Source organism: Eleginops maclovinus, chromosome 9 (genome assembly GCF_036324505.1).
Source record: "Eleginops maclovinus isolate JMC-PN-2008 ecotype Puerto Natales chromosome 9, JC_Emac_rtc_rv5, whole genome shotgun sequence".
Classification (NCBI taxonomy): domain Eukaryota; kingdom Metazoa; phylum Chordata; class Actinopteri; order Perciformes; family Eleginopidae; genus Eleginops; species Eleginops maclovinus.
In genome coordinates this window covers 7,545,520-7,557,533 of record NC_086357.1, presented here as the reverse complement: position 1 = coordinate 7,557,533, position 12,014 = coordinate 7,545,520, and the positions used below count along the sequence as shown (strand labels likewise).

The following is a 12,014-nucleotide window of genomic DNA, read 5'->3' as shown; positions in this document are numbered from 1 at the left end:
GCTCACCGTTCTTGTGATCATTTTGACCCCACGGGGTGAGATCTTGCGTGGAGCCCCAGATCGAGGGAGATTAGCAGTTGTCTTGTATGTCTTCCATTTTCTAATAATTGCTCCCACAGTTGATTTCTTCACACCAAGCTGCTTACCTATTGCAGATTCAGTTTTCCCAGCCTGGTGCAGGTCTACAATTGTGTCTCTGGTCTCCTTTGACAGCTCTTTGGTCTTGGCCATAGTGGAGTTTGGAGTATGACTGTTTGAGGTTGTGGACAGGTGTCTTTTATACTGATAATGAGTTCAAAAAGGTGCCATTAATACAGGTAACGAGTGGAGGACAGAGGAGCCTCTTAAAGAAGAAGTTACAGGTCTGTGAGAGCCAGAAATCTTGCTTGTTTGTAGGTGACCAAATACTTATTTTACAGAGGAATTTGAAAATAAATTCTTTAAAAATCCTACAATGTGATTTCCTGGATTTTGTTTTCTCATTCTGTCTCTCATAGTTGAAGTATACCTATGATAAAAATTACAGGCCTCTCTCATCTTTTTAAATGGGAGAACTTGCACAATTGGTGGCTGACTAAATACTTTTTTGCCCCACTGTATTTATCAGTGAAAAACACAAAATGAAGAACTTCTTATTATCACTAACTAACACTTATGTTTAGATATTGTACATAATATTGTATGATTATTTAAGGAATCATGCAAAACTGTTAAAGTGATTAAATTGTTGTCAGAGTGGTTTTCCTTGAAATTTTCCTTGTAAAGTAAAAAAATAATAAAAAAAAGAGCTAAGAGAAGATAAAAGTTATTTTAGATTTTAGCCTTTGCCGACGATTTGCATCACCTACCTGTATAACACACTACAGGAAAGGCAAAACCCCAAAAAGCATGGTAGGGCCCCTTTAATGGCTTTTCTTACGTGGATTAGTGGAGGTAAAACGGCTACAAAACATTGAATAATTGTTTAGATTGATACAAATATTTGATTATTTATCCTGTAATAAACACAGAAATCTACAACAGGAGTTAAGACTATTCTTTCCCTCTTGTGTAACTGTGTGTGTGTGTCCGGATCTCCCACCTCCCTTTTGTCCCCTTGTCCTCTCTCTATTTTTGCTGTCTGGCTAATTAGCTGTGAGATCGACCGGGCAGTTAAAGTCCTCGGACACCAGCCAACTCTGCTGGTCTTGTCTCCCCAACTCAAATTAATGAGGTTGTATGGTTTGAGCGGTTGGTTGGGGGGGGTTACCCAATCATGTCTGTGCCCTCCAGGACTTTATGGTTTTGTAATGCAGTGAGGTCAGAGCTGTCGACATTAAAATTGGCTGAAGGGCGTGACAAAGGGCCTAGCCAACTGTGACCAGTAATGGAAAATTAAAGTTCACATGTGATAAAAGAGATGAGCTACAGAAAAAAAGAGAAATGGAATACTTTTCTAGTATTCTTATATCTAAAAAATGTTTTTCTTATATATACATTATATGAATTACATTTACACATACAGGATGTAGCCATTGTTTAGTTGATTTTAACGTTAACGTAAGCCATATCAAATTGATAAACAAAAAATATTACTGACTTACAAATTGTACATAAACAAATGATCTACCTGTGCCCTTTATCTCTTTAATTCATACATTTGTAATTTGTAGAACTTATTATGTGAGAAACATAATATGTAAAAGTTTGGAAGCTAACCAATCCCACTCCAATTACTTTGCATTATACAGTATGTTAGATTCATTATTTTAAGTCACTATTTCATAATTAAATGTACCTGATGTTTGCTTTAAAAAAAAAGCAAAATAAAGCATAAAATAACATTTTCTAAAAAATGATATTCGAGGGTGCCATGATTAACATTGTGTGGATATACATTTGCTTTATAGTTGGAAAAATTGTAATAAAATGTTTTTAAAATGACAAATAATCCAGAATGAAAGGCATTCAGACGGAAATCAAGCCTGTTAGTTAGATGTCTATATCCAGCCCTCTCCCTCTTGTCCTCCCTCATTAATTAACCAATAAGATCTCTCACTCATTATCCTGTGAGATCATGGCAAATTATCGAGTGAGCATCCGATTATTCTGCAGTGAGGAACAAACATCAGTTCTAGCGTCACAAACCAATACTTTCCATTGACCGAGATCAGGCCTGTTGTTACACAGAATGCTATACCACAACACACACACACACACACACACACACACACACACACACACACACAGAAGTAAATGAGCACTGACCGGATGGCGAGCAGCTCTGTCTTCTCATCCAGATCTTCATGACGATCTCCTATTGGAAAAATGATGATATATTTCATTTTTATATATTGAATTACAGTATAGTGGTGCAGTAATGAGTCCTTAAGCTGGAATTTAGTTAGCATTTTAGCACTTTTGGGTTACCTTGTCCCAAAGTACATTTTTGTGAACTAGTTTTTGGTTAGATAAAGTAATAAAATAAGGTCTAAGGTTAACACAAGTTTAACAGATGTTCATGTTTTGTTCTATAAACCAAAAATACCCCACTTCTGTGAACGTCGAGAAATAAGACTGCTAAGGGTTATCACACCACATAAATGCTGGCTTTAGCTCAGCGATGTGTAATGTTGTTTGTTTACATTAGATATTTACTACTGCAGTATGCAACTGCACTTCAGCTACTATGAAAGTGGTCATAATCAATGGAAACATCCCATTAGCTGTTGTCAAGGGAGAACCTTATGGTGCTAACATCTTGGTACGTCATATGTCTATTTTAATGTATCAAACAAACTCTGACATGTTTGAGACTCCTTATCCCTGCTGTATATTACATAAAGTAAATAAAAGCAGGCCACTCACGTCCGCTGATCTTGGTGCTGACCCGCTGTGCCAGAGCGCCGCTCTGAGCCAGCTGCTCCCTGAAGCTCTGGCCCATGTAGTAGTCGATGTCATTGGCCCTCAGCAGCTCCTCGAAGGCCTTGGTGGTGTCTCCCAGGTGCTGGGTGAGGATGTTGCACCCGCCCCTACCCTCCCTCAGACGCTGGCGCAGGTGAGACAGCTCCCTGGCCTGAGCCTGGATCAGGGTGTCGAATTTACTAAAGAAGAAGGAATAGAGGAATACGTTTTGTTATGTATGTTTTTAATCAGTGAGATAGTACATGATACACAGCGGGGCTTTTGATGTTTATTATTTGGATCACAATACTCAGACAAGAGGGAACTACAGCATTTTCATTTAACTAAAATAACTAAATCCTGTAATTGTAAAAAATTGTACTGATCATAGCCTTTGGCATTTTTATACTACATTTTAACTTCAGTTTCAGCGACTTATGCAATCATATTTACATGATTATCCCACCCATATATCCATATGGTTTATAGGTAATATAACGAAATTCAAATTAGGTAATTCAAATTCAATTATTAATTTGACATTATTAATTATAATCAGGTCAAATTGGGTAAAAATGAGAAAAAAGGATTATGAAAATACAAAATCTGTCTGAAGCTTATTCTTTTAGCATTAGAAATATAAATTAATAATACCTGATAGCAGATGTCCCTCTGCCCCTTTTTAAAAATAGTTTTGTCTGTATGACTAAAACTACAAAACAATAGTAATGGTCTAATGTTCAGATTCTGCAACTGACTTGATAGCTTTACCCTTAGTTAGGAGTGTTTTGATCCATACAGTATATTTTGCAAGAATTTTAAATGTATTTATATATATATATATATATATATATATATATATATATGTTACACAGTTCCTGAATCTTGGCCGATAACTCCACTTGTTGTAGGAGCAGATTCCTAAGCAGGACCAGCCAGCCTCTAAATGTCAGCTCTAGAGCTTCCCTTTGGTCACTCATGGGCTAATGGGACACCACGTTCCCGTTCTTGTGTCAGTTAATCCCCTCTGACTTTCCGACGGCTGAGTTTACATAAAAAACATCAGTGGTTGCTTGATTAACATGGACTGAAACTGACGGGGGCCTGCAGTGATGCATTTATATTCTCGTCTAGAAAATTCTTGTCACCAGATGACTTTTGAAAAAACAGCTTCACTTTTAATTTAATTTTTTTTAAAATACTGTTAACTCATTATTTTTCCTACAGGTATTACTTCAAATAAAAAAGAAGAATGAGGAAATTGCAGTTTCCTGTTACTGACCCCGGCCATGTGGCAGACTTCACGTCCTCGCTGGCAGACTTTTTGCCTCCTTTCCTCAGCTGGTCCTCCAGTGCGTCCACACGGGACACCAGCTCCAGCAGGCCCTTGTCTGCTTGGGGGTGACGGGGAGAGGCCAGAGCACCTCCGTCGGAAGACTGCCAGCCCTCGTCGTCCTCGTTCCCGCTCTGGGAGGGCGAGGCCTGGAAGGACCAGTTGACCTTGCGGGGGGTGGAGGGTCCATAGTCGCTGGAGTTGGAGAGGGAGCGGAGCCGGCTCTGCAGCCCGCGGATCACCCCCTGAGAGCGGGACAGCTGGGAGCGGAGGTCCTCCACGAGGCGCTGCAGAGAGGACATCTCGTCTCCATCACCGGAGCTCTGGGTGGTGGTTTTGGTGACGGTGGAGGCCTTGCTGCTGCTGTTTGCAGGCCACCACTGGGAACCACAGTCAAGAGATGTGCACATCTCCAGGTCATCAAACTCTGTCAGGGAACAAACAGCACACACATTCATCTGTGTCCTGGAAGCAGCACTGAGGAGTTATAAATAAAACCACTTTCCCATGGTTTCTTTACATCACATGCTCAGGCACTGCACCAGAACTAATACAGTTTTATACAACGGCACTGCAATAATACCTGACCTGTGTGTAAACTCTTTCCTTTAATTTAAACTGTATCTGCATATGTTTACAGACTATTTCAAAGGCTGCACTTTGTGGTGCTATTAAGATAATCTGGTTGCCGGAGCAGTGCAACACAAAATAAAATGTGTGTTGGAGTTTTGAACTGCATTTACAAAATCTGGAAACAGTAGTTGTTTGTATGTAATAGAATTAATAAAATATTAACAAGAATAAGTATTTGTATAGCAATTCTGTAAACATTGTTAACTACTGAACGTAACTTACATGGGAGAAAATCTAACTAATATTTATTTTTGCCTTGTAACAAAGTACACTGTAGTATTACAACTGAAGTAAAGTATCTCTAAAAATGCCGATGAGCAGAGAACGTTTACTGTTCCGATGCTGCCCCCTGGTGTTTTTATGACATTACTACAACTAACCAGCAGTAAATGTTCTAATATTGTATGGTTTAAATAACCCAGTGAAACAGTTAGAAGTACCTGGGCTGCTGGTGTCTTCCCTCTCCGCCTCGTTCTCACTGCGGCCGCAGGTTTCATAGCCCATGTCCTGCAGGTCGACCTGGACCTGCTTACTGTCCTGCTCCACCGTTGTCTCCGCTGTAAACACAGAAGAAGTAGAAGAAGCGTTATTCCAGTGTAATTGCAGCTGACACCACAACATTCCAAATATATTTTTTTAATTACTGATGTTTATTTTTCGTATTTTGCTAAATCGATATAGCTATGTCCACTCACTGAGCAGCTCCCTGTAGTCTTTGAGCTGCTCGGCCTGAGCCTGCACTGTGGCTTCAGACACCATCAGTCTCTCCTGCAGCTCTTTGCTCTTCTGCTGCAGACGTACTGACTTTCCACACAAACCAGAAGATGTGGCGCCCTGTCCAGGAACATCCTGGGTGACAAATTAAAATAAGACAGATATTAGTTTATCTCAACTACTGTATGTGTTCTCTTTCTGTATTTGTTTTTGTTCCCCAGTATCCATACCTGTGAAGTGTTGCTGAGCAGGTGCAGGGTCTGAGGTCTTTTGGCTCTCTGCTGATCTCCACTCTGGATGTTGGGCTGCGATAGAGTCAACTCTCCATCCCAGGCGTCCCACATTCCAGAGCTTTCCTCTTCTTCTTCTTCATCTTCCTCTTTCACCCCTTCTATGGTCACATCCAACTCCTCTTCTTCGACGTCCAACACATTCTGTTTACAGTCGAGCTGCAGGCCTTCATTCAGCTGATGCTTCAATTCTCCGTTCTCTGCTTTCAGGCTGAACAGAGCCCTCCTTTAAAACAGAAGAGTAGAGGTGTACGGTTAGAAATAACCGGTTGCACTCTGGTGGCCAAACAATTCTGAATGCAGCTTTAAGTTAAATGGATAGTGTGATACCATTAGCTCCATTACTTTTCAGTTTAAGAGGAAGAAAATGGAAAAAATTGAGCTTTACTAGATTATTATTCACCTTGTGGAATGGTGTAGCATAGGCCGAGCAAGAACCCATACAATTTTGGAGAAGATAACAAACATGGGGCAGATACGAGCATTATTTTTACAAAATAGTTTAATTTCTTAAAAAGGCTTACTAAAAATCTGCTAACTGTAGTTGTATTAAATTATCAGGAAATAATGCATTTGTTGGGGAATACTTTCAACTGTGATGAATTCCCGCTACAGTGTCACAGGAGGAGAAGGATACTTCAAGGACAATACTTAGTAGTAGGACACAATGAGCCGTAATCCTCATTGTAATCACCTTACCTCATCTGTGAAAGTGAGGAGAAGCCGGCTTTCTCAAGCTGAGCCTTCAGCTCCCCCAGCTCTCTCTCCACTGCCCTCTTCTGCTCCACCAGCTGCTTCACCTCCATCAGACCCTGGCCTTCAAACTGCACATCCTGGGATGGAGGTCTTCCTGTGCCTCCAGATCCCTGTTGAACAAACAGTCGGGATGATTAGGTAACAGCCCCCAGAGTAACTGACTATGCGAGGACGGCGAAGCTGCAGGTACTATATGTTATTGAAGACATACTTTCTTTTGTAAATGTATACTGACCAGAGATCCAAGATAAATATTTAAAGTTCACAGCCGCTTCATGCCTCATAAACCTCCAGGCCCTTTGCTATAAATCTGCCTCCTGCACTCACTTTGTTTTAATGGTTTCACCTTGGCTAACAATAACTTTCAGAGTAGATATTAAGTGCTTTATTCAGTGTGTGCATTGTCACAGTGTAAATGCTTAAAAAAAATAGACCAATAAACTGATATTCACAAACAAAGCTCTAAATACAAACTTCAAAATGAACCTTTCCCAGTTAAATATGCACCCCAGACATAAAGGGGCATTTTCAAAATAAAAATAGTAGTAAGATTGAAGGGAAGTAAAACAAAGACACCTAATTAAGGGCCAAAACCTACAAAGCTCAATCATTAGATGAGTAAACATCCTCTACTGTTAAATTTCTATAGCATACTCAATCCTCTAAAACTAAAATCCATTTAGTTAATGTTAACCTCTCTGAGCAGTGGATTTACTTCATCATTAAAACACTAAAAATAGTGTTGTCTTTATCGTGGATTATTTAGCTTCCATTAACTTTACATTTCCCATAAATGTCTTTGTGTCAAATATACAGTATGTATACCTTGGTGTTGGCCATAAACTGCTCTCCCAGTTTGGACTCCTCTTCATCAACGCTCTCAGTGTACTCGCTGTTCAGATCATCTTCAGCATCTTCTTCCTCCTCTGAACTCAGTTCTGTGAAAAGATGAAGAAATAAAGTCAGATTTGTACCATTAAAAGGAAAATATTTTCCATTTCACTCTTTGATAGTTTCCTGTTTGCTTTGAGACATAGTGCAATCCATCAACCATTCTACAGTGAGTCCCACAGAAGGGACATTTAGTGTGGCTGACGTGTGGATATCTTCCTCCTTCATCATGACCCTTTACAGTACAGCTGTATGTGTATGCTCGTAGTTCACTGTTGTGAGTATTGCTCGATGTTATTAACTGTGTGATCAAACTTCAACATTCAGTACAAAGCCCCTGAACTGAATGGAAATAATAATAGTGTATTTAGGAAATGTTGGTTGTTAACAGAACAGGATAATCCAAGCCTGGGAAATTTCACATGAAACTGGAGCTAAATCATGGCCTAGGCTGTATCTTGAAATGAGGTTAAATAATCCAAAAGCTGAAGCAGGTCTGGCTCTTATTAGCATCATTGGATTTTTTCTAGAACTATTTAACCCTCATTACTATTTGGATTTAGTCTCATATTAATATAAATATAGAAATAATACTAAATATAGTGCTGTAGAAACCACTGAGCTCATGCTTTCAATATATATTCAGTAGAACATTGGACAACAATATTCTTTGTGTTATTCCACAGTTATAAATGTGTTATTGAATGTGTTTCATCAGTATTTCTTCAGAATATTTATGACAAAAATCAACTTAAAGAACGTGAGGGGATTTAGTGTTTCTCCACTAGAATTGTGTTGTTTACAGTGTGGAGATCTCTTTTCAATTGAATAAATATAATAGATCACATTGCAATTATTGTGTACATTTAAATAAATTAGGGAACATTAAGACTTGAGAAAATTTCTTAGGAAACTTAGACTGAATATTTATACAACTCTGGATACAACACTGGTATCTTTGCAAACTAAAAAATCTGGAATAACCTGATATGCATTAAGCTCTATGGTGGCCCTATGTCATAGAAATGGTGTAAGTATAAATGACATCATAATTATGTAGTTTTTGGGGCTCCAGTGAGGCAACATCTACAAAGCAACAAGAGAAAGTGTGATGTCTGAAACTAGACATGTGCTTGTGATACAGTTTGTTTTCGGGGTCAGAATGTGTAAATGTCTGTACTCCAGTCTGTAGTAAAGCAAATAAGGATGACCCAATAGAGGCAGGGGGGTCATAAAGCAATTTGGACATGAAGGGAACAGTTACTTCAAGTGTATAAACCATTAAAACCTCCTAAGAAATCCATACAATATAATGCAGGTTTATTTATTAAACTGCTCAATTACATTGAAGGGTTGAAAATGTATCATTTAAATATATTTGCCATCCAAAGAGTCGGAAACATTCTTGACATCCTTCAGCTTCATGGGAATGTCAATGAGAGGAACATTCGTACTTACTGTAATCCAGTGTGGAACTCGGTGTATATTTCAGAATCATTAATATAGAACCACAGAGGTGGAGCTGATGGTTGTTGGATTGCACGTCACACAAGCAAACTTTGAACCAGCTAAGCATTGACTTTACAAAAGGACACAGCACCATAATCACATAAAGGCAATGTGGAATGTGCTTATAATTCATTTTGTTCAGTTAAATAACATGTTAGTTTAAATTGTCATACAATTGCATTCAAAACACACACACCCATGCACGCTTGCACACACACTCACACTTAAGTAATATATTACCACTGGTATACAAATGCAATAAATGTGCAACCTGATTCAAAAAGTAAATGGTCAATGATGCTGTGAGTCATACAAAATAGCAACAGCACATTTAAATGCACATTTAGACATTTAAAAAACAACGACAAACAAGTTCCCGCCATTTATAACCTCAGGAATAAAACAGTTAGGTTAACGTGAAGAGCTTTGTTCCAATATCATTTGAAAAAACATTTTATATTTACAAAATGAAATAAAATAATAAAAAAAGATTCTAGCAATGTTAACTCCCGGTATTAATCACTTCATATATTTTGAAGGATGTAGTATTATGTAATATTACTTATTTGAGCCTTTTTTGTTGTATTTTCACGTATGATCTTATAGTTCCTTCTATTATGAACAACTTAAAAACAAAAGCTTGAACATAACATAGCCAAAACCAAACTTTTGATTAACTCTTTCAAGTTATGTCCAAAATTCAGAACCATAATAAACAAGGAAGCCACAGTAAAATGTGAGCCTTTTTAGATCATCGTTCTGTTTCCTAAGATATCCTTTTTAAAGTAGGCAAGTTGTTGCAGTGATAGAGGGATGATAAAATAGTTTACACTCATGGACAAATGTATCATTCATGAGACAGACATTTCTGTCATCCGTGTTAAGAAGCGTGCAGACCAGTGGGAGTGGCTGAATGACAACTGTGGAAAATGTCACCATTCAGGAGTATTCACACCCAGAAAGTCCCATGTGTTAGATTGTGTTAAATCACCACCACCACAGCAGGACTGAGAGCCCCACACCACAGCCACAGCTCTGATGCAGTTACAGATACTGTCCCATGCTCCTCTGATGCCCACCTCCAAACTCAGGCTGCCTGCGGCCCGGGACAGGACCCCTGGCTGGGGGACCGTCCCGCATAACCAGGCTCTCCCTCAGCTCCTGGACCTCCAGGGTCAGCTGCTCTACCAGAGGGAGGGCGGAGGGCTCCACCATCTGCCTCTGGAAGTCCTGCAGAACACATACACAGAGAGATTTTGACATATACATATGCACAACATACTATATTAGTTTAAAAGGTGAAAAGGGCCAGCTGCATTTGACATTTGAAACAACTGGTTTATTTTGTAGCCTTTTATAGCTACCAATGATGCTCCAAAAGTTTCATATATTGAAGTAAATATTTTTGGGAATGTATTTTATTTGTGGTATAATTGCTCATTTGAAGACCAATTTCTAGGACTGCGAAGATTTAATTTACGCATGTCAGAAAAGTAAAACATATTTATACAAGTTTAAAGTGATGTCTTTAAAAGACTTGTGTTGTCAGTCTAAAACCCAAAGAAATTCAGTTTCATATAAAAAACATACTGTTTCTGGCATCTTCTGATAATTCTGCATGAAAAATGACAATTAAAATTATCGCAAAAAGTTGCTGACAATGTCAATTAACGAATGGTTAAGTGGACTAATAGTTGCAGGTATAATTTCTTACATTTGATTGTATTTCAAGTATCACAGCTATTGGTATACCGCTATATTGCCCTATCGTCCCTATTGTCTTCTTATTCAAGATATATGTAGAGATTAAATTACAAATATCATATGACATAGGAACATCCCTTTCTCCCCCCTCACTGACCCTGATGATCTCCTCCTTCCCTTGCAGCCTCCTGCTGAGGGCCTCCTCCCTGCTGGCCTGACTCCTGCTCAGCTCCTGGCTCTCCCTCTCCCTCCTCAGAGCCAGACGCAGCTCCTCCCGCACCGCCTGAAGCTCCACAGCCGAGTCCGAGTCCGACCTCCACCCGACGCCCGAGCTCAGCTGTCTGCGGAGCTCCTGCAGCCTCCCTGCTTGCTCGCCCAGCACCTCACCCAGCCGGCTCCCAGAGTCCTGAACAGAGATTGGTGTCATGTTTGTATCCTTACACAACTTTATATTGACTATAGGTGCTTCTGCTAAGCTGCACTACCTGAATGTACTGGTCCCTGGAGCTGATGGTCCTGAGCAGATCCTGGACCTGCTCATGGTGCTCTTTGGCCTGCTGGGTCCGGTCAGCCAGCACTTCCTGGAAGAGGCGGTCTTTGAGCTGGAGGCGGATCTTCAGTTCCTCCAGAACATCACTGGGAGCTGATTGGATCTGAGCCAGCAGAGAGCAGCGCATGTCCTGCAGGAGAGAAGAAGAACCATGAATCCTGAGAAAGGAAATCATTAGAAAATCCCACTCAAGCGCTGATGACTTGATGGCGGTGTCGGGATGTTTCTTTTTTTAAATGTTTATTTGTGAGACTTTGTTTTAACAAGATGATTATTTATCTTTTGTATAAATTATTATAATTACTTTGTATCTTTTTTGATTAACTTCACTTAACTTTATTTTTAAAGAATTTAAATTGCTTTTAAATTTCTCTATCTCGTATATCTCCAAGATAACCCTTTAAAAGGTCACCTATTATGCAAAATCCACTTTTTCATACATTGTATACTTAAATATGTGTCCCCTCTGTGTTAAGAGTTTCTGGAAGTTTCAGGAAGAAAGATTTGTGTCCTAATCCATCTATATGAAAACCTGTCTGAAAATGAGCTGATCAGATTCTGGCCACTTTACGATGTCACAATGTTTTTTTGGGTTGTGCCACCATTAGCCAATAACCAACCACGGAAACATCCGCCGACCTAATCACCTGAATTTCCTCCTAGAGTTTTTTTTACTTATAACGGACTACCTTGACACTTAGATAAGCATCAGAGACCTGCAGCCGCGCTGAAGAACTAATAATAACTGGTA

At 39.4% G+C, this 12,014-nt stretch overlaps 1 protein-coding gene across 6 annotated transcripts in view; it reads right to left on the bottom strand.

The window, feature by feature from the left end:
• Positions 1-12,014, bottom strand: part of pde4dip (phosphodiesterase 4D interacting protein) — a 98,636-nt gene that overhangs the window by 19,923 nt on the left and 66,699 nt on the right. For all 6 annotated transcript variants that reach the window (XM_063891381.1, XM_063891380.1, XM_063891376.1 and 3 more), the window contains 11 exons: positions 11,199-11,393; positions 10,871-11,119; positions 10,089-10,239; positions 7,435-7,547; positions 6,553-6,719; positions 5,794-6,079; positions 5,545-5,698; positions 5,290-5,406; positions 4,166-4,643; positions 2,848-3,083; positions 2,248-2,296 (listed from right to left, as the gene is read on the bottom strand). In XM_063891381.1, the coding sequence (XP_063747451.1) occupies positions 2,248-2,296; positions 2,848-3,083; positions 4,166-4,643; positions 5,290-5,406; positions 5,545-5,698; positions 5,794-6,079; positions 6,553-6,719; positions 7,435-7,547; positions 10,089-10,239; positions 10,871-11,119; positions 11,199-11,393 (2,195 nt within the window). The remainder of the gene's footprint in view (positions 1-2,247; positions 2,297-2,847; positions 3,084-4,165; positions 4,644-5,289; positions 5,407-5,544; positions 5,699-5,793; positions 6,080-6,552; positions 6,720-7,434; positions 7,548-10,088; positions 10,240-10,870; positions 11,120-11,198; positions 11,394-12,014) is intronic.